The 25,075-nt window shown below is 47.3% G+C and overlaps 2 protein-coding genes across 3 annotated transcripts in view; both read right to left on the bottom strand.

Annotated features, from left to right (window-relative positions):
* The window catches only part of LOC116362165 (replication factor C subunit 1-like), a 15,076-nt gene extending 4,668 nt beyond the window's left edge, over nt 1-10,408 (bottom strand). The window contains exons 1-3 of the mRNA XM_031816474.1: nt 10,277-10,408; nt 9,299-9,442; nt 1,752-1,836 (exon numbers count right to left, since the gene is read on the bottom strand). Coding sequence (XP_031672334.1) covers nt 1,752-1,836; nt 9,299-9,442; nt 10,277-10,279 — 232 coding nt within the window. The 5' untranslated portion in view covers nt 10,280-10,408. The remainder of the gene's footprint in view (nt 1-1,751; nt 1,837-9,298; nt 9,443-10,276) is intronic.
* A 4,216-nt stretch (nt 10,409-14,624) lies between these two features.
* rpl9 (ribosomal protein L9) lies at nt 14,625-25,045 on the bottom strand. Of its 2 annotated transcripts, none has more exons than XM_031816462.1 (8): nt 24,987-25,045; nt 24,236-24,282; nt 23,724-23,839; nt 23,272-23,367; nt 20,529-20,661; nt 19,943-20,023; nt 18,015-18,123; nt 14,625-14,805 (listed from the first exon to the last, which is right to left on the bottom strand). In XM_031816462.1, the coding sequence occupies exons 2-7, from the start codon at nt 24,279-24,281 to the stop codon at nt 18,017-18,019; spliced, it is 579 nt and encodes a 192-aa protein (XP_031672322.1). In that variant the 5' UTR covers nt 24,282; nt 24,987-25,045; the 3' UTR covers nt 14,625-14,805; nt 18,015-18,016. The 2 variants fall into 2 exon arrangements, with proteins under 2 accessions (XP_031672322.1, XP_031672323.1); XM_031816463.1 differs by having other exon boundaries at nt 24,915-25,002.
* Between the last annotated feature and the right edge of the window lie 30 nt (nt 25,046-25,075).

Genomic DNA, 25,075 nt, shown 5'->3' with positions numbered 1-25,075 from the left:
CGGGGAGGGAAACCCCTCCTTAAGACTCGGGGAGGGAAACCCTCCTTAAGACTCGGGGTGGGAAACCCTCCTTAAGACTCGGGGTGGGAAACCCCTCCTTAAGACTCGGGGAGGAAAACCCTCCTTAAGACTCGGGGAGGGAAACCCTCCTTAAGACTCGGGGAGGGAAACCCCTCCTTAAGACTCGGGGAGGGAAACCCCTCCTTAAGACTCGGGGAGGGAAACCCCTCCTTAAGACTCGGGGAGGGAAACCCCTCCTTAAGACTCGGGGAGGGAAACCCCTCCTTAAGACTCGGGGAGGGAAACCCCTCCTTAAGACTCGGGGAGGGAAACCCCTCCTTAAGACTCGGGGAGGGAAACCCCTCCTTAAGACTCGGGGAGGGAAACCCTCCTTAAGACTCGGGGAGGGAAACCCTCCTTAAGACTCGGGGAGGAAAACCCTCCTTAAGACTCGGGGAGGAAAACCCTCCTTAAGACTCGGGGAGGAAAACCCTCCTTAAGACTCGGGGAGGAAAACCCTCCTTAAGACTCGGGGAGGAAAACCCTCCGTAAGACTCGGGGAGGAAACCATCCTTAAGACTCGGGGAGGAAACCCTCCTTAAGACTCGGGGAGAAGACTCGGGGAGGGAAACCCTCCTTAAGACTCGGGGAGGAAACACTTTAGACTCGACGGACTCTTACAAAGTTTTTTCCCAGAAACCCCCTGCAGGATGATGATAACAGCCAGAGAAGGTGTTGTTTTCCCCCAGAAACCCCCTGCAGGATGATGATAACAGCCAGAGAAGGGGTTCTGTTTTCCCAGAAACCCCCTGCAGGATGATGATAACAGCCAGAGAAGGGGTTCTGTTTTCCCAGAAACCCCCTGCAGGATGACCCCCATATTCTATGATAACAGCCAGAGAAGGTGTTCTGTTTTCCCAGAAACCCCCCTGCAGGATGACCCCCATATTCTATGATAACAGCCATTGAAAGTGTTGGTTTTTCCCGAAGGCCCGTTGGACATTAGTGCTCTCTGTCCGTTTGAGTTTACAACCAAAACAGTTTCAACGAATATGGAAGAGTAGAAACGCTGGTCGATTAAAGTCTGACTTTACCCAACAGTTCCACAGAGACATATTTCTACATGTTGAGCATGACAAATCATTGTGGTCTACCACTTTATGTCTGTCTCTGACCCCCAGCCTCTCGGACCCCCAGCCTCTCGGACCTATGACCTTGTGTTAGGCTGGGATTCAGCCTAAACCATCGATGTGTCAGCTCCATTGGAATCAAACATTAAATGGCCCATTCTAAAAACACAGGGCCAGCAATACCTCCACTGTCAGAGGTTCAGTCATCATTATCTGACTCAATGACCATTAAATGGCCCACAGAGGTTCAGTCATCATTATTGCCTGACTCAATGTACATTAAATGGTCCATAGAGGGACAGTCATCATTATTACCTGACTCAATGACCATTAAATGGCCCACAGAGGGACAGTCATCATTATTACCTGACTCAATGACCATTAAATGGCCCACAGAGGGACAGCCATCATTATTACCTGACTCAATGACCATTAAATGGCCCACAGAGGGACAGTCATCATTATTACCTGACTCAATGACCATTAAATGGCCCACAGAGGGACAGTCATCATTATTACCTGACTCAATGACCATTAAATGGCCCACAGAGGGACAGTCATCATTATTATCTGACTCAATGACCATTAAATGGCCCACAGAGGGACAGTCATCATTATTACCTGACTCAATGACAGCACGCCTCTTTCTCTTTTTATCATTGTCCTTCTTCTTCTTCTTCTTCTTCTCCACCTTGGGGCTGGTGATCTGGAACACATCATCACCATCATCATCATCATCATCCTCACCACCATCATCATCCTCACCACTATCATTATCATCCTCACCCCCATCATCATCATCATCATCACGACCATCATCATCCTCACCACTATCATTATCATCCTCACCACTATCATTATCATCATCATCCTCACCACCATCATCATCATCCTCACCACCATCATTATCATCCTCACCACCATCATTATCATCCTCCTCACCATCTTCCACATCATCACCACCATCATTATCATCCTCATCACCATCTTCCTCATCATCATCCTGTTCACCACCATGGTCATTATAAGCATAGGCGTGAGCTTAGCAGTGTGGTTGGGGTTAAGACATTGTAGAAATAGGTGGGATTTAGCACTTTGTGGCTATAGAAGCCTTCCTCATCATCATCATCCTCACCACCATCATCATCCTCACCACCATCATTATTACACTGACTAGAGACTCTGGTTTATATTAATTAATACCTTGGTGGTCGACCAGTTCACTGACTAGAGACTCTGGTCCTTGGTGGTCGACCAGTTCACTGACTAGAGACTCTGGTCCTTGGTAGTCGACCAGTTCACTGACTAGAGACTCTGGTCCTTGGTGGTCGACCAGTTCACTGACTAGAGACTCTGGTTTATAATAATTAATACCTTGGTGGTCGACCAGTTCACTGACTAGAGACTCTGGTTTATATTAATACCTTGGTGGTCGACCAGTTCACTGACTAGAGACTCTGGTCCTTGGTGGTCGACCAGTTCACTGACTAGAGACTCTGGTCCTTGGTGGTCGACCAGTTCACTGACTAGAGACTCTGGTTTATATTAATACCTTGGTGGTCGACCAGTTCACTGACTAGAGACTCTGGTCCTTGGTGGTCGACCAGTTCACTGACTAGAGACTCTGGTCCTTGGTAGTCGACCAGTTCACTGACTAGAGACTCTGGTCCTTGGTGGTCGACCAGTTCACTGACTAGAGACTCTGGTTTATAATAATTAATACCTTGGTGGTCGACCAGTTCACTGACTAGAGACTCTGGTTTATATTAATACCTTGGTGGTCGACCAGTTCACTGACTAGAGACTCTGGTCCTTGGTGGTCGACCAGTTCACTGACTAGAGACTCTGGTCCTTGGTGGTCGACCAGTTCACTGACTAGAGACTCTGGTTTATATTAATACCTTGGTGGTCGACCAGTTCACTGACTAGAGACTCTGGTCCTTGGTGGTCGACCAGTTCACTGACTAGAGACTCTGGTCCTTGGTAGTCGACCAGTTCACTGACTAGAGACTCTGGTCCTTGGTGGTCGACCAGTTCACTGACTAGAGACTCTGGTCCTTGGTAGTCGACCAGTTCACTGACTAGAGACTCTGGTTTATATTAATACCTTGGTGGTCGACCAGTTCACTGACTAGAGACTCTGGTCCTTGGTGGTCGACCAGTTCACTGACTAGAGACTCTGGTCCTTGGTAGTCGACCAGTTCACTGACTAGAGACTCTGGTCCTTGGTGGTCGACCAGTTCACTGACTAGAGACTCTGGTCCTTGGTAGTCGACCAGTTCACTGACTAGAGACTCTGGTTTATATTAATTAATACCTTGGTAGTCGACCAGTTCACTGACTAGAGACTCTGGTCCTTGGTAGTCGACCAGTTCACTGACTAGAGACTCTGGTCCTTGGTGGTCGACCAGTTCACTGACTAGAGACTCTGGTTTATATTAATACCTTGGTGGTCGACCAGTTCACTGACTAGAGACTCTGGTCCTTGGTAGTCGACCAGTTCACTGACTAGAGACTCTGGTCCTTGGTGGTCGACCAGTTCACTGACTAGAGACTCTGGTTTATATTAATACCTTGGTGGTCGACCAGTTCACTGACTAGAGACTCTGGTCCTTGGTGGTCGACCAGTTCACTGACTAGAGACTCTGGTTTATATTAATACCTTGGTGGTCGACCAGTTCACTGACTAGAGACTCTGGTCCTTGGTGGTCGACCAGTTCACTGACTAGAGACTCTGGTTTATAATAATACCTTGGTGGTCGACCAGTTCACTGACTAGAGACTCTGGTCCTTGGTGGTCGACCAGTTCACTGACTAGAGACTCTGGTTTATATTAATACCTTGGTGGTCGACCAGTTCACTGACTAGAGACTCTGGTTTATAATAATTAATACCTTGGTGGTCGACCAGTTCACTGACTAGAGACTCTGGTTTATATTAATACCTTGGTGGTCGACCAGTTCACTGACTAGAGACTCTGGTCCTTGGTAGTCGACCAGTTCACTGACTAGAGACTCTGGTCCTTGGTAGTCAACCAGTTCACTGACTAGAGACTCTGGTTTATAATTAATACCTTGGTGGTCGACCAGTTCACTGACTAGAGACTCTGGTTTATATTAATACCTTGGTGGTCGACCAGTTCACTGACTAGAGACTCTGGTTTATAATAATTAATACCTTGGTGGTCGACCAGTTCACTGACTAGAGACTCTGGTTTATATTAATTAATACCTTGGTGGTCGACCATTTCACTGATTAGAGACTCTGGTTTATATTAATACCTTGGTGGTCGACCAGTTCACTGACTAGAGACTCTGGTTTATAATAATTAATACCTTGGTGGTCGACCAGTTCACTGACTAGAGACTCTGGTTTATATTAATTAATACCTTGGTGGTCGACCATTTCACTGATTAGAGACTCTGGTTTATATTAATACCTTGGTGGTCGACCAGTTCACTGACTAGAGACTCTGGTTTATAATAATTAATACCTTGGTGGTCGACCAGTTCACTGACTAGAGACTCTGGTCCTTGGTGGTCGACCAGTTCACTGACTAGAGACTCTGGTCCTTGGTAGTCGACCAGTTCACTGACTAGAGACTCTGGTTTATATTAATACCTTGGTGGTCGACCAGTTCACTGACTAGAGACTCTGGTCCTTGGTGGTCGACCAGTTCACTGACTAGAGACTCTGGTCCTTGGTGGTCGACCAGTTCACTGACTAGAGACTCTGGTCCTTGGTGGTCGACCAGTTCACTGACTAGAGACTCTGGTTTATATTAATACCTTGGTGTTCGACCAGTTCACTGACTAGAGACTCTGGTCCTTGGTAGTCGACCAGTTCACTGACTAGAGACTCTCTCTGGTTTATATTAATACCTTGGTGTTCGACCAGTTCACTGACTAGAGACTCTGGTCCTTGGTGGTCGACCAGTTCACTGACTAGAGACTCTGGTTTATAATAATTAATACCTTGGTAGTCGACCAGTTCACTGACTAGAGACTCTGGTTTATAATAATTAATACCTTGGTAGTCGACCAGTTCACTGACTAGAGACTCTGGTTTATAATAATTAATACCTTGGTAGTCGACCAGTTCACTGACTAGAGACTCTGGTTTATAATAATTAATACCTTGGTGGTCGACCAGTTCACTGACTAGAGACTCTGGTTTATAATAATTAATACCTTGGTGGTCGACCAGTTCACTGACTAGAGACTCTGGTTTATATTAATACCCTGGTGGTCGACCAGTTCACTGACTAGAGACTCTGGTCCTTGGTAGTCGACCAGTTCACTGACTAGAGACTCTGGTCCTTGGTAGTCGACCAGTTCACTGACTAGAGACTCTGGTCCTTGGTGGTCGACCAGTTCACTGACTAGAGACTCTGGTTTATATTAATACCTTGGTGGTCGACCAGTTCACTGACTAGAGACTCTGGTCCTTGGTGGTCGACCAGTTCACTGACTAGAGACTCTGGTCCTTGGTAGTCGACCAGTTCACTGACTAGAGACTCTGGTCCTTGGTGGTCGACCAGTTCACTGACTAGAGACTCTGGTTTATAATAATTAATACCTTGGTGGTCGACCAGTTCACTGACTAGAGACTCTGGTTTATATTAATACCTTGGTGGTCGACCAGTTCACTGACTAGAGACTCTGGTCCTTGGTAGTCGACCAGTTCACTGACTAGAGACTCTGGTCCTTGGTGGTCGACCAGTTCACTGACTAGAGACTCTGGTTTATAATAATACCTTGGTGGTCGACCAGTTCACTGACTAGAGACTCTGGTTTATAATAATACCTTGGTGGTCGACCAGTTCACTGACTAGAGACTCTGGTTTATAATAATACCTTGGTGGTCGACCAGTTCACTGACTAGAGACTCTGGTTTATATTAATACCTTGGTGGTCGACCAGTTCACTGACTAGAGACTCTGGTTTATAATAATTAATACCTTGGTGGTCGACCAGTTCACTGACTAGAGACTCTGGTTTATAATAATACCTTGGTGGTCGACCAGTTCACTGACTAGAGACTCTGGTTTATATTAATACCTTGGTAGTCGACCAGTTCACTGACTAGAGACTCTGGTCCTTGGTAGTCGACCAGTTCACTGACTAGAGACTCTCTCTGGTTTATATTAATACCTTGGTGGTCGACCAGTTCACTGACTAGAGACTCTGGTCCTTGGTGGTCGACCAGTTCACTGACTAGAGACTCTGGTCCTTGGTAGTCGACCAGTTCACTGACTAGAGACTCTGGTTTATAATAATTAATACCTTGGTAGTCGACCAGTTCACTGACTAGAGACTCTGGTTTATAATAATTAATACCTTGGTAGTCGACCAGTTCACTGACTAGAGACTCTGGTTTATATTAATACCCTGGTGGTCGACCAGTTCACTGACTAGAGACTCTGGTCCTTGGTAGTCGACCAGTTCACTGACTAGAGACTCTGGTCCTTGGTAGTCGACCAGTTCACTGACTAGAGACTCTGGTCCTTGGTGGTCGACCAGTTCACTGACTAGAGACTCTGGTTTATATTAATACCTTGGTGGTCGACCAGTTCACTGACTAGAGACTCTGGTCCTTGGTGGTCGACCAGTTCACTGACTAGAGACTCTGGTCCTTGGTAGTCGACCAGTTCACTGACTAGAGACTCTGGTCCTTGGTGGTCGACCAGTTCACTGACTAGAGACTCTGGTTTATAATAATTAATACCTTGGTGGTCGACCAGTTCACTGACTAGAGACTCTGGTTTATAATAATTAATACCTTGGTGGTCGACCAGTTCACTGACTAGAGACTCTGGTCCTTGGTAGTCGACCAGTTCACTGACTAGAGACTCTGGTCCTTGGTGGTCGACCAGTTCACTGACTAGAGACTCTGGTTTATAATAATACCTTGGTGGTCGACCAGTTCACTGACTAGAGACTCTGGTTTATAATAATACCTTGGTGGTCGACCAGTTCACTGACTAGAGACTCTGGTTTATAATAATACCTTGGTGGTCGACCAGTTCACTGACTAGAGACTCTGGTCCTTGGTGGTCGACCAGTTCACTGACTAGAGACTCTGGTCCTTGGTAGTCGACCAGTTCACTGACTAGAGACTCTGGTTTATATTAATACCTTGGTGGTCGACCAGTTCACTGACTAGAGACTCTGGTTTATAATAATTAATACCTTGGTGGTCGACCAGTTCACTGACTAGAGACTCTGGTTTATATTAATACCTTGGTGGTCGACCAGTTCACTGACTAGAGACTCTGGTTTATAATAATTAATACCTTGGTAGTCGACCAGTTCACTGACTAGAGACTCTGGTTTATAATAATACCTTGGTGGTCGACCAGTTCACTGACTAGAGACTCTGGTCCTTGGTGGTCGACCAGTTCACTGACTAGAGACTCTGGTCCTTGGTGGTCGACCAGTTCACTGACTAGAGACTCTGGTCCTTGGTAGTCGACCAGTTCACTGACTAGAGACTCTGGTTTATAATAATACCTTGGTGGTCGACCAGTTCACTGACTAGAGACTCTGGTCCTTGGTGGTCGACCAGTTCACTGACTAGAGACTCTGGTCCTTGGTAGTCGACCAGTTCACTGACTAGAGACTCTGGTCCTTGGTGGTCGACCAGTTCACTGACTAGAGACTCTGGTTTATAATAATTAATACCTTGGTGGTCGACCAGTTCACTGACTAGAGACTCTGGTTTATATTAATACCTTGGTGGTCGACCAGTTCACTGACTAGAGACTCTGGTCCTTGGTAGTCGACCAGTTCACTGACTAGAGACTCTGGTTTATAATAATTAATACCTTGGTGGTCGACCAGTTCACTGACTAGAGACTCTGGTTTATAATAATACCTTGGTAGTCGACCAGTTCACTGACTAGAGACTCTGGTCCTTGGTAGTCGACCAGTTCACTGACTAGAGACTCTGGTCCTTGGTAGTCGACCAGTTCACTGACTAGAGACTCTGGTCCTTGGTAGTCGACCAGTTCACTGACTAGAGACTCTGGTTTATATTAATACCTTGGTGGTCGACCAGTTCACTGACTAGAGACTCTGGTTTATAATAATACCTTGGTAGTCGACCAGTTCACTGACTAGAGACTCTGGTCCTTGGTAGTCGACCAGTTCACTGACTAGAGACTCTGGTCCTTGGTAGTCGACCAGTTCACTGACTAGAGACTCTGGTCCTTGGTGGTCGACCAGTTCACTGACTAGAGACTCTGGTCCTTGGTAGTCGACCAGTTCACTGACTAGAGACTCTGGTTTATATTAATACCTTGGTGGTCGACCAGTTCACTGACTAGAGACTCTGGTCCTTGGTAGTCGACCAGTTCACTGACTAGAGACTCTGGTCCTTGGTGGTCGACCAGTTCACTGACTAGAGACTCTGGTCCTTGGTGGTCGACCAGTTCACTGACTAGAGACTCTGGTTTATAATAATACCTTGGTGGTCGACCAGTTCACTGACTAGAGACTCTGGTTTATAATAATTAATACCTTGGTGGTCGACCAGTTCACTGACTAGAGACTCTGGTCCTTGGTGTTCGACCAGTTCACTGACTAGAGACTCTGGTTTATATTAATACCTTGGTAGTCGACCAGTTCACTGACTAGAGACTCTGGTCCTTGGTAGTCGACCAGTTCACTGACTAGAGACTCTGGTCCTTGGTGGTCGACCAGTTCACTGACTAGAGACTCTGGTCCTTGGTGGTCGACCAGTTCACTGACTAGAGACTCTGGTCCTTGGTGGTCGACCAGTTCACTGACTAGAGACTCTGGTCCTTGGTGGTCGACCAGTTCACTGACTAGAGACTCTGGTTTATATTAATACCTTGGTGGTCGACCAGTTCACTGACTAGAGACTCTGGTCCTTGGTAGTCGACCAGTTCACTGACTAGAGACTCTGGTCCTTGGTGGTCGACCAGTTCACTGACTAGAGACTCTGGTTTATATTAATACCTTGGTGGTCGACCAGTTCACTGACTAGAGACTCTGGTCCTTGGTGGTCGACCAGTTCACTGACTAGAGACTCTGGTCCTTGGTAGTCGACCAGTTCACTGACTAGAGACTCTGGTTTATAATAATTAATACCTTGGTGGTCGACCAGTTCACTGACTAGAGACTCTGGTTTATATTAATTAATACCTTGGTGGCAGGGTTCTTCTTCTTCACTTCTTCGTCTGTTGAGACGGATTTCTTCTTCGTGGATTCCTTCTCCGTGTTGAGTGTTCCATCCTGAGATGGTTTCTGTGCTGCGGGTTTGCTTGATACAAAGAACCGCCTGATATCCTAAGAATGGAAGGGGATGGGGAGAGGAGAGAGTAAATGAGTCCACTGAGCCTAATTGACACCCTATTCCCTATATAATGCACTACAGGGCTCTGGTTAAAAGTAAATAGTGCACTGTATAGGAATATGGTGTAATTTGGGATTTATCCTTGACGTTAAGTGGCATTTGATTTGAAGACATGCATTGCTAAGTTACACATGAGCGATATATGGCTTGGCCAGATACAGTATCTAGCTCTGGTACAATCACATACTTTATATTGAAACTTTACTTAACTAGGCAAATCAGGTAATGACGGCCTACCCCTGGACTACGGTGGGCAAAAACTGCGCGACCCTATGGGACTCCCAATCACGGCCGGATGTGATGCGGCCTGGATTCGAACCAGGGACTGCAGTTACCTAAGAGAGCTGCGCCATTCGGGAGCCCAATTTAGCTGCATCAGTTGCTGTAGTTCTAGTACCATCGCATATTTATCTTTATGATCTGCTCATGTAAAAATGCCACTTGATGCCATAATGTTGTTGACAGTATTGACAAGACGACTGTCGCTTTCATGTTTGCCATGTAAACAACTGACTTGCAAAGATAGTCAGCTTCATGCATTGTTTTCATTAGCATGATAGCTAGTGAGTTAGCTAGAAATCCTACTAAAACAACCAACTAAGTTGGGATCTAGTTGGTTTAACTAGCTTATTCGGTACATTCGTAATAGGTCGTGCGTCCTCTAAAACAGTAACATGCGTCCTAACGTTAGCTGACATATGCATTACTGAATCACTTGTGTTGCTGTTGTCAGGGAATGAGTTGTTGATTTGGACGCCGTGACTTACCATAATCCACAACAAAATAAATGAGTTTTTCTTATTGATCGTGATGAGACTAGTTTAGACCAGCAGCTCCTCCTTGGCGCGAAGTGTGATCAGAGCGGAAGAGGAAGTGGAAGAGGGAGACCCATGTCCGCGGAAAACATGTCTCCCTCCAGCAGGTGGCGTTTTTTCTCGTTGTTTCACCCATCAGGCAAGTCGTTTTTTTGTGTGGACGTCAATAAGAGTGTCGAATTTAATCAACAACGACAAAATAAATGGTTTATTTGCTACGTGAGGTTTATTTTAATTTTAATATAATGTAAGTTTCGTAATGCTTTAAGTTGTTACGAATGTACCGGTATAAGTAGGACACGTCACATCCCGGCAACTTTGAGAATAAACACTTTATATATCGGAGATGTTTATTTAATTTCTCCTTTATGTAACCAGGAAGGTCAGTTGAGAACAAGTTCTCATTTATAACTGCGACCCAGACCAAGATAAAGCAAAGCAGTGCGACACATCTACCGGAGATGTTTCTGCATGTCTATAGCAGGAGGCTACTAGTAGCATAGGATCTCTCCACATGTTCATCTGATAGTATGTTTTAGTATGTTCGTTTTAGTATGTTAGTATGTATGTTTTATATTGACCCAGGGGATATGGGACCCTGATTTAACGTTCACGTGTTTATCTTTCATGGAAGATTCTTTATCCATAAAATGAAGAGAACAAACCCTTGCTTCACATTATTTAAGAGAGAATTTAAATATTATTTAGAAATTATCAGTAAATGTAAAAACAAAAAAGCAATAGCACCGTAAAAGTATTTAATAACAAATTGAAAATGAATATTGGTATGTAAACTGTGCTTAGCTGTGGAAATGTTGTGTGTGCGAATGTGAACGGTCCCAACGACACAGACGCTGACAACTACAGACAAACGTCCAGTTTAAAGACCTGCCTGCCACCACTCTCTCTACCCAGGGAACTACAGACAGACCTGCAGTTTACAGACCTGCCCCCACTCTCACCTCTCTTTCCCACGACCAGGAAAGGACCGTGACGACCAGAGATATCCTATTACCCAGAAACACACACACACGTACCTACCAGTCCCTGTGCTGAGGTAACATGACGTACCTACCAGTCCCTGTGCTGAGGTAACATGACGTACCTACCAGTCCCTGTGCTGAGGTAACATGACGTACCTACCAGTCCCTGTGCTGAGGTAACATGACGTACCTACCAGTCCCTGTGCTGAGGTAACATGACGTACCTACCAGTCCCTGTGCTGAGGTAACATGACGTACCTACCAGTCCCTGTGCTGAGGTAACATGACGTACCTACCAGTCCCTGTTCTGAGGTAACATGACGTACCTACCAGTCCCTGTTCTGAGGTAACATGACGTACCTACCAGTCCCTGTGCTGAGGTAACATGACGTACCTACCAGTCCCTGTGCTGAGGTAACATGACGTACCTACCAGTCCCTGTGCTGAGGTAACATGACGTACCTACCAGTCCCTGTGCTGAGGTAACATGACGTACCTACCAGTCCCTGTTCTGAGGTAACATGACGTACCTACCAGTCCCTGTGCTGAGGTACATGACGTACCTACCAGTCCCTGTGCTGAGGTAACATGACGTACCTACCAGTCCCTGTGCTGAGGTAACATGACGTACCTACCAGTCCCTGTGCTGAGGTAACATGACGTACCTACCAGTCCCTGTGCTGAGGTAACATGACGTACCTACCAGTCCCTGTGCTGAGGTAACATGACGTACCTACCAGTCCCTGTGCTGAGGTAACACTGATGGATCCTACATGACGTACCTACCAGTCCCTGTTCTGAGGTAACACTGATGGATCCTACATGACGTACCTACCAGTCCCTGTTCTGAGGTAACACTGATGGGATCCTACATGACGTACCTACCAGTCCCTGTTCTGAGGTAACACTGATGGGATCCTACATGACGTACCTACCAGTCCCTGTTCTGAGGTAACATGACGTACCTACCAGTCTCTGTGCTGAGGTAACATGACGTACCTACCAGTCCCTGTGCTGAGGTAACATGACGTACCTACCAGTCCCTGTGCTGAGGTAACATGACGTACCTACCAGTCCCTGTGCTGAGGTAACATGACGTACCTACCAGTCCCTGTGCTGAGGTAACATGACGTACCTACCAGTCCCTGTGCTGAGGTAACATGACGTACCTACCAGTCCCTGTGCTGAGGTAACATGACGTACCTACCAGTCCCTGTGCTGAGGTAACATGACGTACCTACCAGTCCCTGTGCTGAGGTAACATGACGTACCTACCAGTCCCTGTGCTGAAGTAACATGACGTACCCACCAGTCCCTGTGCTGAGGTAACATGACGTACCCACCAGTCCGTGCTGAGGTAACATGACGTACCTACCAGTCCCTGTGCTGAGGTAACATGACGTACCTACCAGTCTCTGTGCTGAGGTAACATGACGTACCTACCAGTCTCTGTGCTGAGGTAACATGACGTACCTACCAGTCCCTGTGCTGAGGTAACATGACGTACCTACCAGTCCCTGTGCTGAGGTAACATGACGTACCTACCAGTCCCTGTGCTGAGGTAACATGACGTACCTACCAGTCCCTGTGCTGAGGTAACATGACGTACCTACCAGTCCCTGTGCTGAGGTAACATGACGTACCTACCAGTCTCTGTGCTGAGGTAACATGACGTACCTACCAGTCCCTGTGCTGAGGTAACATGACGTACCTACCAGTCCCTGTGCTGAGGTAACATGACGTACCTACCAGTCCCTGTGCTGAGGTAACATGACGTACCTACCAGTCCCTGTGCTGAGGTAACATGACGTACCTACCAGTCCCTGTGCTGAGGTAACATGACGTACCTACCAGTCCCTGTTCTGAGGTAACATGACTTACCTACCAGTCCCTGTGCTGAGGTAACATGACGTACCTACCAGTCCCTGTGCTGAGGTAACATGACTTACCTACCAGTCCCTGTTCTGAGGTAACATGACGTACCTACCAGTCCCTGTGCTGAGGTAACATGACGTACCTACCAGTCCCTGTTCTGAGGTAACATGACGTACCCACCAGTCCCTGTTCTGAGGTAACATGACGTACCTACCAGTCCCTGTTCTGAGGTAACATGACGTACCTTGTATTGTTTTCACAGGATTCTTCTTACCTTTTCTTGTCAGTTTTCTAACACTTTGCAGATCTTTCTGACACACGACTAATATCCAAACGCTCTGTAACATTGCAGCCCTCTGAACAGACCCCATTTTTTTATACAGCTTCAGACTTTAGTTCCTGTATATCCTGAGCTTTTCTCACATCTCCTAGATAAAGAGGGCATTCAATGTATTTCTATGGGCTACAGTAGTAAAGGCCCAAATCAATGTCTCAAATGAAGGGGTTCCCAAAATAAGAAATTTGAGTAGTTAAATGATCCTTGGTATGACTTTTTAAAAACAATTACACATTATTTTAGACCCCCCCCCCCCCAAAAAAAAGTCTTAAAAGACTCCATATTAATTTTTATCAGGACAGTTATTTTACCAGTTAAGAACTAATTCAAAGGTCGTTATCGAAGTGGAAACCGATAACTAACTTGACTGTTGTAATAGACAGGGCTGCAGTTGTCGCTAAGACTCTGATCTGGGGTCAGTTATTAATCTCTCCCACTAACGGTTAAGATGAGGGGAAGCTGATCCTAGAAGTGTACCCAGGGTAAACCCCCCCCCCCCCAGAGCATTCGAGTGGTCTGAAATTACCTGTTAGAATGCACTATAACATGTCAGCCAATAGGAACCAGAGACGGGATTTGTGGGTGTAAACAATAGAATTCTAAATGTAGTATTTCATGCTGCATTCACACCCAAGTGGGCTGTTGGAATTTACCAGTTTGTGAAGGCATAAATAACAACTGGATGCACTTCACCTGATTTGAACTCATGAGAAACTCCAGATTGGCTAATGGTTAGTTAACAAACCGTGTCGAAATCCTTCTGCTTTGTAAACAAAGTGTTAAAAAAATTAAAAAAAACGGTTTTCCATGTTTTTTTTGTTGCAATTTAATCTGCCAAAAAAAAGCAGGTTAGTTATTTTCTTTAGTAGGTGAGGTCAGAGGTCACCATGTGGGACTAGTAGATTACCAGTTGGGAGGGCCCTTCTAGTGGATTTCTCCCAGACGTATGTGGTAAATTCCCACATGGTTATGAACTAAGCATAAGTAATTTAATGTGATCTGTTTGGTGCGACGCCCAAAATGGGTTGACTAACAGGAAGAAGAGAAATGACCAGCTTGGTTTAAACTACATGAACCAGCCAATAGGAACCACAAACACAGGATGTGGGGTGTCATTGAAAAAAAGGGAGGGATTTTATTGGTCAATAGTGAGTTCCAGAGATGCATCTGATTCAGTTATTCGTCCGTCTGTTTCCGCCACAGTGGTCTCTTCTCACTGACGTAGATCCCATCCAGGAACTTCCTGATGTCCTTCTTGACCGTGGTGACTTGTTGGATCAGAGTGGCTGGAGGAGAGAGAGAACAAGAGTGAGGGAGAGAGAGAGAACAAGAGTGAGGGAGAGAGAGAGAACAAGAGGAAGGGAGAGAGAGAGAGAGAGAACAAGAGGAAGGGAGAGAGAGAGAGAGAGAACAAGAGGAAGGGAGAGAGAGAGAGAGAGAACAAGAGGAGGGAGAGAGAGAGAAACAAGAGGGAGGGAGAGAGAGAGAACAAGAGGAAGGGAGAGAGAGAGAACAAGAGGAAGGGAGAGAGAGAGAGAACAAGAGGAAGGGAGAGAGAGAGAGAGAGAACAAGAGGAAGGGAGAGAGAGAGAGAGAGAACAAGAGGAAGGGAGAGAGAGAGAGAGAGAACAAGAGGAAGGGAGAGAGAGAGAGAGAGAACAAGAGGGAGGGAGAGAGAGAGAGAGAGAACAAGAGGGAGGGAGAGAGAGAGAGAGAGAACAAGAGGGAGGGAGAGAGAGGAGAACAAGAGGGAGGGAGGAGAGAGAGAACAAGAGGAAGGGAGAGAGAGAGAACAAGAGGAAGGGAGAGAGAGAGAACAAGAGGAAGGGAGAGAGAGAGAACAAGAGGAAGGGAGAGAGAGAGAGAACAAGAGGAAGGGAGAGAGAGAGAACAAGAGGGAGGGAGAGAGAGAGAACAAGAGGAGGGAGAGAGAGAGAACAAGAGGAAGGAGAGAGAGAGAACAAGAGGAAGGGAGAGGAGAGAGAACAAGAGGAAGGGAGAGAGAGAGAACAAGAGGAAGGGAGAGAGAGAACAAGAGGAAGAGGAGAGAGAGAACAAGAGGAAGAGGAGAGAGAGAACAAGAGGAAGAGGAGAGAGAGAACAAGAGGAAGAGGAGAGGGAGAGAACAAGAGGAAGAGAGAGAGAGAGAACAAGAGGAAGAGGAGAGAGAGAACAAGAGGAAGAGGAGAGAGAGAACAAGAGGAAGAGGAGAGAGAGAACAAGAGGAAGAGGAGAGAGAGAACAAGAGGAAGAGGAGAGAGAGAGAAACAAGAGTGAGGGAGAGAGAGAACAAGAGGGAGGGAGAGAGAGAACAAGAGGGAGGGAGAGAGAGAGAACAAGAGGAAGGGAGAGAGAGAACAAGAGTGAGGGAGAGAGAGAACAAGAGGAAGAGGAGAGAGAGAACAAGAGGGAGGGAGAGAGAGAGAACAAGAGGAAGGGAGAGAGAGAGAACAAGAGGAAGGGAGAGAGAGAACAAGAGGGAGGAGAGAGAGAGAACAAGAGGGAGGAGAGAGAGAGAACAAGAGGGAGGAGAGAGAGAGAACGAGAGGAAGAGAGAGAGAGAACAAGAGGAAGAGGAGAGAGAGAACAAGAGGAAGAGAGAGAGAGAGAACAAGAGGAAGAGGAGAGAGAGAACAAGAGGAAGAGGAGAGAGAGAACAAGAGGAAGAGGAGAGAGAACAAGAGGAAGAGGAGAGAGAGAACAAGAGGAAGAGGAGAGAGAGAGAACAAGAGTGAGGAGAGAGAGAACAAGAGGGAGAGGAGAGAGAGAACAAGAGGGAGGGAGAGAGAGAGAACAAGAGGAAGAGGAGAGAGAGAACAAGAGGAAGAGGAGAGAGAGAACAAGAGGAAGAGGAGAGAGAGACAAGAGGAAGAGGAGAGAGAGAACAAGAGGAGAGAGAGAGAGAGAACAAGAGGAAGAGGAGAGAGAGAACAAGAGGAAGAGGAGAGAGAGAACAAGAGGAAGAGGAGAGAGAGAACAAGAGGAAGAGGAGGAGAGAGAACAAGAGGAAGAGGAGAGAGAGAGAACAAGAGTGAGGGAGAGAGAGAACAAGAGGAGGAGAGAGAACAAGAGGGAGGGAGAGAGAGAGAACAAGAGGAAGGGAGAGAGAGAACAAGAGTGAGGGAGAGAGAACAAGAGGAAGAGGAGAGAGAGAACAAGAGGGAGGGAGAGAGAGAGAACAAGAGGAAGGGAGAGAGAGAGAACAAGAGGAAGGGAGAGAGAGAACAAGAGGGAGGAGAGAGAGAGAACAAGAGGGAGAGAGAGAGAGAACAAGAGGGAGGAGAGAGAGAGAACGAGAGGAAGAGAGAGAGAGAGAACAAGAGGAAGAGGAGAGAGAGAACAAGAGGAAGAGGAGAGAGAGAACAAGAGGAAGAGGAGAGAGAGAACAAGAGGAAGAGGAGAGAAGAGACAAGAGGAAGAGAGGAGAGAACAAGAGTGAGGGAGAGAGAGAACAAGAGGGAGGGAAGAGAGGAGAACAAGAGGGAGGGAGAGAGAGAGAACAAGAGGGAGGGAGAGAGAGAGAACCAAGAGGAAGGGAGAGAGAGAACAAGAGGGAGGAGAGAGAGAGAACAAGAGGGAGGAGAGAGAGAGAACAAGAGGGAGGAGAGAGAGAGAACGAGAGGAAGAGAGGAGAGAGAACAAGAGGAAGAGGAGAGAGAGAACAAGAGGAAGAGGAGAGAGAGAACAAGAGGAAGAGGAGAGAGAGAACAAGAGGAAGAGGAGAGAGAGAACAAGAGGAAGAGGAGAGAGAGAACAAGAGGAAGAGGAGAGAGAGAACAAGAGGAAGAGGAGAGAGAACAAGAGAAGAGGAGAGAGAGAACAAGAGGAAGAGGAGAGAGAGAACAAGAGGAAGAGGAGAGAGAGAACAAGAGGAAGAGGAGAGAGAGAACAAGAGGAAGAGGAGAGAGAGAACAAGAGGAAGAGGAGAGAGAGAACAAGAGGAAGAGGAGAGAGAGAGAACAAGAGGAAGAGGAGAGAGAGAACAAGAGGAAGAGGAGAGAGAGAGAACAAGAGGAAGAGGAGAGAGAGAACAAGAGGAAGAGGAGAGAGAGAACAAGAGGAAGAGGAGAGAGAGAACAAGAGGAAGAGGAGAGAGAGAACAAGAGGAAGAGGAGAGAGAGAACAAGAGGAAGAGGAGAGAGAGAACAAGAGGAAGAGGAGAGAGAGAACAAGAGGAAGAGGAGAGAGAGAACAAGAGGGAGGAGAGAGAGAACAAGAGGGAGGAGAGAGAACAAGAGGAAGGAGAGAGAGAACAACTGTTAAGAGTAAAAAACTAAAATGGGGCACGAGGCATTTAGGGCTGGTTCAGTTCAAACGTCTCTAATAAGCCCCATAACGCAGGTTACAGGCGTATCATTTCTCTAACGTTGGTTTAAAGCCTTGCATGGCAGAAAGAATATAACATTAAAAAAGGGTTTTCAAAGTGCAGCATTAAAACATGCATTGACTGACACGGTGAGGACATCAACAGAGAGAGACTCTGGGTAATTCTAACCTCTAATCCTCTTTCTGGACCACCGTTCCCTTCTCAGACACGTAGATTCCGTCCAGGAACTTCCTGATATCCTTGTTTTTGACCGTGGTGGCTTGCTGGATGAGAGCGGCTGGAAAAGAGAGAGAGGAGAGAGAGGCTGGGGTGGTGAGCAGGGTACGAAAGCTTGGAGGGTCACACAGGGGTCAATATACACGTAACTAGTTAAGACTTAGAGCTAGGAGAGGGGAGGGAGAGAGGAGGATGGGAGAGAGGGGACAGACAGCATCACTACCACTCGGAATTGAGAGAGAGACACAGTCCGGTTATAGTAGGAGAAAAGGCGATACACCTTAGAATCTAGAATCCCAGTCACAACATTCTAGAATCCCAGTCACAACATTCTAGAATCCCAGTCACAACATTCTAGAATCCCAGTCACAACATTCTAGAATCCCAGTCACAACATTCTAGAATCCCAGTCACAACATTCTAGAATCCCACGGTGATGCTGTAAGAGGTAAATAGAGGGAGAGAGGCATCGTAACAGATGTATTTTGTAGAATAAACACTAAGAACATCAGACTGGGAGAGAGAACAGAGGGGGTATCTGGGTAATAATTAATACACAGGGTCTGAAGGAAACACTAGGACATCAGACAGGGAGAGAGAACAGAGGGGGTATCTGGGTAATAATTAATACACAGGGTCTGAAGGAAACACTAGGACATCAGACAGGGAGAGAGAACAGAGGGGGTATGTGGGTAATAATTAATACACAGGGTCTGAAGGAAACACCAGGACATCAGACAGGGAGAGAGAACAGAGGGGGTATCTGGGTAATAATTAATACACAGGGTCTGAAGGAAACACTAGGACATCAGACAGGGAGAGAGAACAGAGGGGGTATGTGGGTAATAATACCCAGGGTCTGAAGGAAACACCAGGACATCAGACCGGGAGAGAGAACAGAGGGGGTATCTGGGTAATAATACACAGGGTCTGAAGGAAACACCAGGACATCAGACTGGGAGAGAGAACAGAGGGGGTATCTGGGTAATAATTAATACACAGGGTCTGAAGGAAACACTAGGACATCAGACAGGGAGAGAGAACAGAGGGGGTATCTGGGTAATAATACCCAGGGTCTGAAGGAAACACTAGGACATCAGACTGGGAGAGAGAACAGAGGGGGTATCTGGGTAATAATTAATACACAGGGTCTGAAGGAAACACTAGGACATCAGACAGGGAGAGAGAACAGAGGGGGTATCTGGGTAATAATACCCAGGGTCTGAAGGAAACACTAGGACATCAGACTGGGAGAGAGAACAGAGGGGGTATCTGGGTAATAATACCCAGGGTCTGAAGGAAACACCAGGACATCAGACCGGGAGAGAGAACAGAGGGGGTATCTGGGTAATAATACACAGGGTCTGAAGGAAACACCAGGACATCAGACTGGGAGAGAGAACAGAGGGGGTATCTGGGTAATAATTAATACACAGGGTCTGAAGGAAACACTAGGACATCAGACAGGGAGAGAGAACAGAGGGGGTATCTGGGTAATAATACCCAGGGTCTGAAGGAAACACTAGGACATCAGACTGGGAGAGAGAACAGAGGGGGTATCTGGGTAATAATTAATACACAGGGTCTGAAGGAAACACTAGGACATCAGACAGGGAGAGAGAACAGAGGGGGTATCTGGGTAATAATACCCAGGGTCTGAAGGAAACACTAGGACATCAGACTGGGAGAGAGAACAGAGGGGGTATCTGGGTAATAATACCCAGGGTCTGAAGGAAACACCAGGACATCAGACCGGGAGAGAGAACAGAGGGGGTATCTGGGTAATAATACACAGGGTCTGAAGGAAACACCAGGACATCAGACTGGGAGAGAGAACAGAGGGGGTACGGGGGGGGGGGGGGTGTGATGTGTCGCCTCACCAGAGTTAGACACCAGCTCAATATCGTTTCCCTCCAGAATCAACTCATCCTTCTGGGCTGCAGACACGGCACAGGACACACCTGAGGGAGAGAGACAGACGGAGAGACAGACAGAGAGACAGAGGGAGAGACAGAGGGAGAGACAGAGGGAGAGACAGAGGGAGAGACAGAGGGAGAGACAGAGGGAGAGACAGAGGGAGAGACAGAGGGAGAGACACAGAGACAGACAGACAGAGAGGAAGGAGACCATCAGCCAGGCATCTCTGCATTGGAAATCGCCACACATCCTGAAGCTAGAGTAAATGCTCCAGGGTTCTACAGAGGATTCCTCTACAGGTAGGCAGGTTAGAACTAGGAGAACCATCTTAAAATATTAATTAAAACAACATTTAAACTATTGAGTAGCCCATTCAAAACGCATAGTGCCTCCAGCTCATTGCAAAGTGGTGTGATGCTCTGAAACCTGCCTACCGTTGTTTATATGCACCTGACTGGCCAATGGGAAGTGCGCGTTAATTACTGGTTGAAAAATAACTGGTGGCCCTGTCCCGTCCGAAGACTCGCCCGGTCACGCCCCCAGACTCACCCTGTCTCATGCGGACCCGACGGATATATTTCTCCCCCAGGAAGTTCCTGATCTCCACCAGAGCTCCACTCTCCTGCATCACAACGTTGATGGGGAAATGGGCGTACACAGAGCGCATCTTATAGCGGAAACCCTGGAGAGAGGAGAGAGAGGGTTAAAAGAATGAAGAGAGGGCTCCCATGACAGAGAGAGGGCTCCCATGACAGAGAGAGGGCTCCCATGACAGAGAGAGGGCTCCCATGACAGACAGAGGGCTCCCATGACAGAGAGAGGGCTCCCATGACAGAGAGAGGGCTCCCAGAACAGAGAGAGGGGTCCCAGAACAGAGAGAGGGGTCCCAGAACAGAGAGAGGGGTCCCAGAACAGAGAGAGGGGTCCCAGAACAGAGAGAGGGGTCCCAGAACAGAGAGAGGGGTCCCAGAACAGAGAGAGGGGTCCCAGAACAGAGAGAGGGGTCCCAGAACAGAGAGAGGGGTCCCAGAACAGAGAGAGGGGTCCCAGAACAGAGAGAGGGGTCCCAGAACAGAGAGAGGGGTCCCAGAACAGAGAGAGGGGTCCCAGAACAGAGAGAGGGGTCCCAGAACAGAGAGAGGGGTCCCAGAACAGAGAGAGGGGTCCCAGAACAGAGAGAGGGGTCCCAGAACAGAGAGAGGGGTCCCAGAACAGAGAGAGGGGTCCCAGAACAGAGAGAGGGGTCCCAGAACAGAGAGAGGGGTCCCAGAACAGAGAGAGGGGTCCCAGAACAGAGAGAGGGGTCCTAGAACAGAGAGAGGGGTCCTAGAACAGAGAGAGGGGTCCTAGAACAGAGAGAGGGGTCCTAGGACAGAGAGAGGGGTCCTAGAACAGAGAGAGGGGTCCTAGAACAGAGAGAGGGGTCCTAGGACAGAGAGAGGGGTCCTAGGACAGAGAGAGGGGTCCTAGGACAGAGAGAGGGGTCCTAGGACAGAGAGAGGGGTCCTAGGACAGAGAGAGGGGTCCTAGAACAGAGAGAGGGGTCCTAGGACAGAGAGAGGGGTCCTAGGACAGAGAGAGGGGTCCCAGAACAGAGAGAGGGGTCCCAGAACAGAGAGAGGGGTCCCAGAACAGAGAGAGGGGTCCTAGGACAGAGAGAGGGGTCCTAGAACAGAGAGAGGGGTCCTAGGACAGAGAGAGGGGTCCTAGAACAGAGAGAGGGGTCCCAGAACAGAGAGAGGGGTCCTAGGACAGAGAGAGGGGTCCTAGGACAGAGAGAGGGGTCCTAGAACAGAGAGAGGGGTCCTAGAACAGAGAGAGGGGTCCCAGAACAGAGAGAGGGGTCCCAGAACAGAGAGAGGGCTCCTAGGACAGAGAGAGGGGTCCTAGAACAGAGAGAGGGGTCCTAGAACAGAGAGAGGGGTCCCAGAACAGAGAGAGGGGTCCTAGGACAGAGAGAGGGGTCACAGCAAATGAAGATGTAAAAATGATCTGCTCCAGAATAAAACAGCTTGGGGGATGGAAATGTGCATCTAACATACGGCAGAATAATAGGGATATTTATCAGCTGGTCTGGAGTCAGTGTCACTCACCATGGTAACTAACAGTAGGGTCAACACTCACCATGGTAACTAACAGTAGGGTCAACACTCACCATGGTAACTAACAGTAGGGTCAACAGAGACAGGTCAACACCCACCATGGTAACTAACAGTAGGGTCAACACTCACCATGGTAACTAACAGTAGGGTCAACAGAGACAGGTCAACACTCACCATGGTAACTAACAGTAGGGTCAACACTCACCATGGTAACTAACAGTAGGGTCAACACTCACCATGGTGACTAACAGTAGGGTCAACAGACAGGTCAACACTCACCATGGTAACTAACAGTAGGGCCAACACTCACCATGGTAACTAACAGTAGGGTCAACACTCACCATGGTAACTAACAGTAGGGTCAACAGAGACAGGTCAACACTCACCATGGTGACTAACAGTAGGGTCAACAGACAGGTCAACACTCACCATGGTAACTAACAGTAGGGCCAACACTCACCATGGTAACTAACAGTAGGTAGGGTCAACACTCACCATGGTGACTAACAGTAGGGTCAACAGACAGGTCAACACTCACCATGGTAACTAACAGTAGGGCCAACACTCACCATGGTAACTAACAGTAGGGTCAACACTCACCATGGTAACTAACAGTAGGTAGGGTCAACACTCACCATGGTGACTAACAGTAGGGTCAACAGACAGGTCAACACTCACCATGGTAACTAACAGTAGGGCCAACACTCACCATGGTAACTAACAGTAGGGTCAACACTCACCATGGTAACTAACAGTAGGTAGGGTCAACACTCACCATGGTGACTAACAGTAGGGTCAACAGACAGGTCAACACTCACCATGGTAACTAACAGTAGGGCCAACACTCACCATGGTAACTAACAGTAGGGTCAACACTCACCATGGTAACTAACAGTAGGGTCAACACTCACCATGGTAACTAACAGTAGGGTCAACACTCACCATGGTAACTAACAGTAGGGCCAACACTCACCATGGTGACTAACAGTAGGGCCAACACTCACCATGGTGACTAACAGTAGGGCCAACACTCACCATGGTAACTAACAGTAGGGTCAACACTCACCATGGTAACTAACAGTAGGGTCAACACTCACCATGGTAACTAACAGTAGTGCCAACACTCACCATGGTAACTAATAGTAGGGTCAACACTCACCATGGTAACTAATAGTAGGGTCAACACTCACCATGGTGACTCCCTTGATCATGTTCTGGACGTGACTGCAGATGGTTCTGACTGTGGCCAGCTCCTTCCTGTTGCCCCACCATTTATCCACACGCAGCTGGAACACACAGAGAGGAGAGATGTTTCTTGTTCAGCACTTTGAGGTATCAGCTGATGTACGAAGGGGCTTTATAAATACATGTGATTCACCAGCAGAACTATCAGTTAGCAACGCTTCACGACACCATTCAATCAGTTTATTCCAGGGAGAGAAAAAGCAACGATCAGAAGGTTCCCTTCTGTGTCCCCACATGATTGGATCAGCCAAAGTTACCAGGTTGGTAGCTAGCCAATGAGGTAACAGGACATGGTCAACGACCGTACTTTAGAGCCCTGGGCATGATGAGTACCAGTGCATCCTTAAGTGTAGGATGAAGCCATCGCCAAGTACTCTCTATAGACAAGTCCCCATACCTTTTTGTGCGTCTTCCCCAACAGGCTGAGTTCCAGGTTGATGTGGTTGAACTCCCTGCGGAGAACCCCCCGGGGACCCTTGACGATGACAGTCCGTCCCTTCAGCCTCACCTCGACTGGGGGGCACGGCAGAGACAACAGGGGTTAGACACACACACACACACACACAGAACCAGTAACTAGCTAGACAATCTTAACCACGCCACTAGAATATATGACATTTAAACCCAACTATAGTCAGGCTAAAACGCTGGATTGATGAAGACAGGAACGAGCTAAACCTCTTGAGGATGTCAGCCAGAGACAGACTACAGTAACTTAGCGGAATGGCATTAAGTTAAGTGTAGTCCTTTTCTGGGGGTTGAACCAATAACTCACTAGGCAACATAGGTAAACATTTGACTCTAGTCTGGTTAAAAAAACAATTCCTTGATTAGTCTATTGATCCACGGTTATCAACATGTTGGATGGTTCAGTAAATGAACAGCGGATTTTAAGGTAGTTCAACTCACCACCGTCGGGGATATCCACAGTCTGGTTACTGAGAATGGTCTTCATTCTGGGGTTAGACAAGAGAGTCAAGCTAGGTGGAGTTGACGATTACAATACATTATATTAACCAACTAACGTTACGGAGCGGACTGGGCATTTCAGGACGAGTTTTAACTTACTTTAGTTAACTAACGTCAGGCAGGTATCTAGCAAAATCATGAGTGTGTGTGTGTTTACACGACTGTCATATTTAGGTAACTCGTTAACAATGTCATACAATATGTAACCCGGTACATCCAGTTGACTGTCCAAATTAAACCCTTAACGTTAAACGTTAATTAAAAGACGCTGTCAACTATAACAGACAGGAATGAAACTAACCAGTCAGATAGCGAGTCATGAACACTGTCCCCCCCCTCTCCCACGGCAAACAACTTTTATAACCTACACATGTAATTAAAACGGTCTGAAACAATGCGACCATGTACATACAAGACAAACGTTATATGTTACACACATTGAGCATTATTCACGTTGCCCTGGCTACTAAAAGACGGATAGGCAGGCATGGGGGCCTAGGATAGAGGGGTGGGTGGCAAAACAAACTATATATAGGTATATCGACTGGTTTTGGGGGTGGAAATAACAAATGCGAAACGTCAATATACATATAGCAAATTGGTAAAGGTGAAAAATTACGCGTTTTAGATATCGAGGAACATAGATGGAGTTTGATTTTCAGCGATAGAAACGTTATCCACCATTTCTTACCTCGCCGGTAGTAGAGGAAAGGACGAAGGAAGGACGTCAGCACGCAATTGTAGTATTCGTACGTGCTTACGCCATCACGGCGCTACGCG

The sequence above is a fragment of the Oncorhynchus kisutch genome, unplaced genomic scaffold (assembly GCF_002021735.2).
Source record: "Oncorhynchus kisutch isolate 150728-3 unplaced genomic scaffold, Okis_V2 scaffold801, whole genome shotgun sequence".
NCBI lineage: Eukaryota > Metazoa > Chordata > Actinopteri > Salmoniformes > Salmonidae > Oncorhynchus > Oncorhynchus kisutch.
This window is presented reverse-complemented; position numbering and strand designations above follow the sequence as displayed.

What these genes read in the sequence shown, in the direction of transcription:
- rpl9 (XM_031816462.1), bottom strand. Translation starts at nt 24,281, where the DNA reads ATGAAGACCATTCTCAGTAACCAGACTGTGGATATCCCCGACGGTG. An exon ending in TGATCAAGGGAGTCACCATG is followed by an intron (nt 20,662 to 23,271) that starts GTGAGTGTTGAC and finishes TCCTCTCTCCAG; the next exon opens with GGTTTCCGCTATAAGATGCG. An exon ending in TCGGGTCCGCATGAGACAGG is followed by an intron (nt 20,024 to 20,528) that starts GTGAGTCTGGGG and finishes TCTCTCCCTCAG; the next exon opens with GTGTGTCCTGTGCCGTGTCT.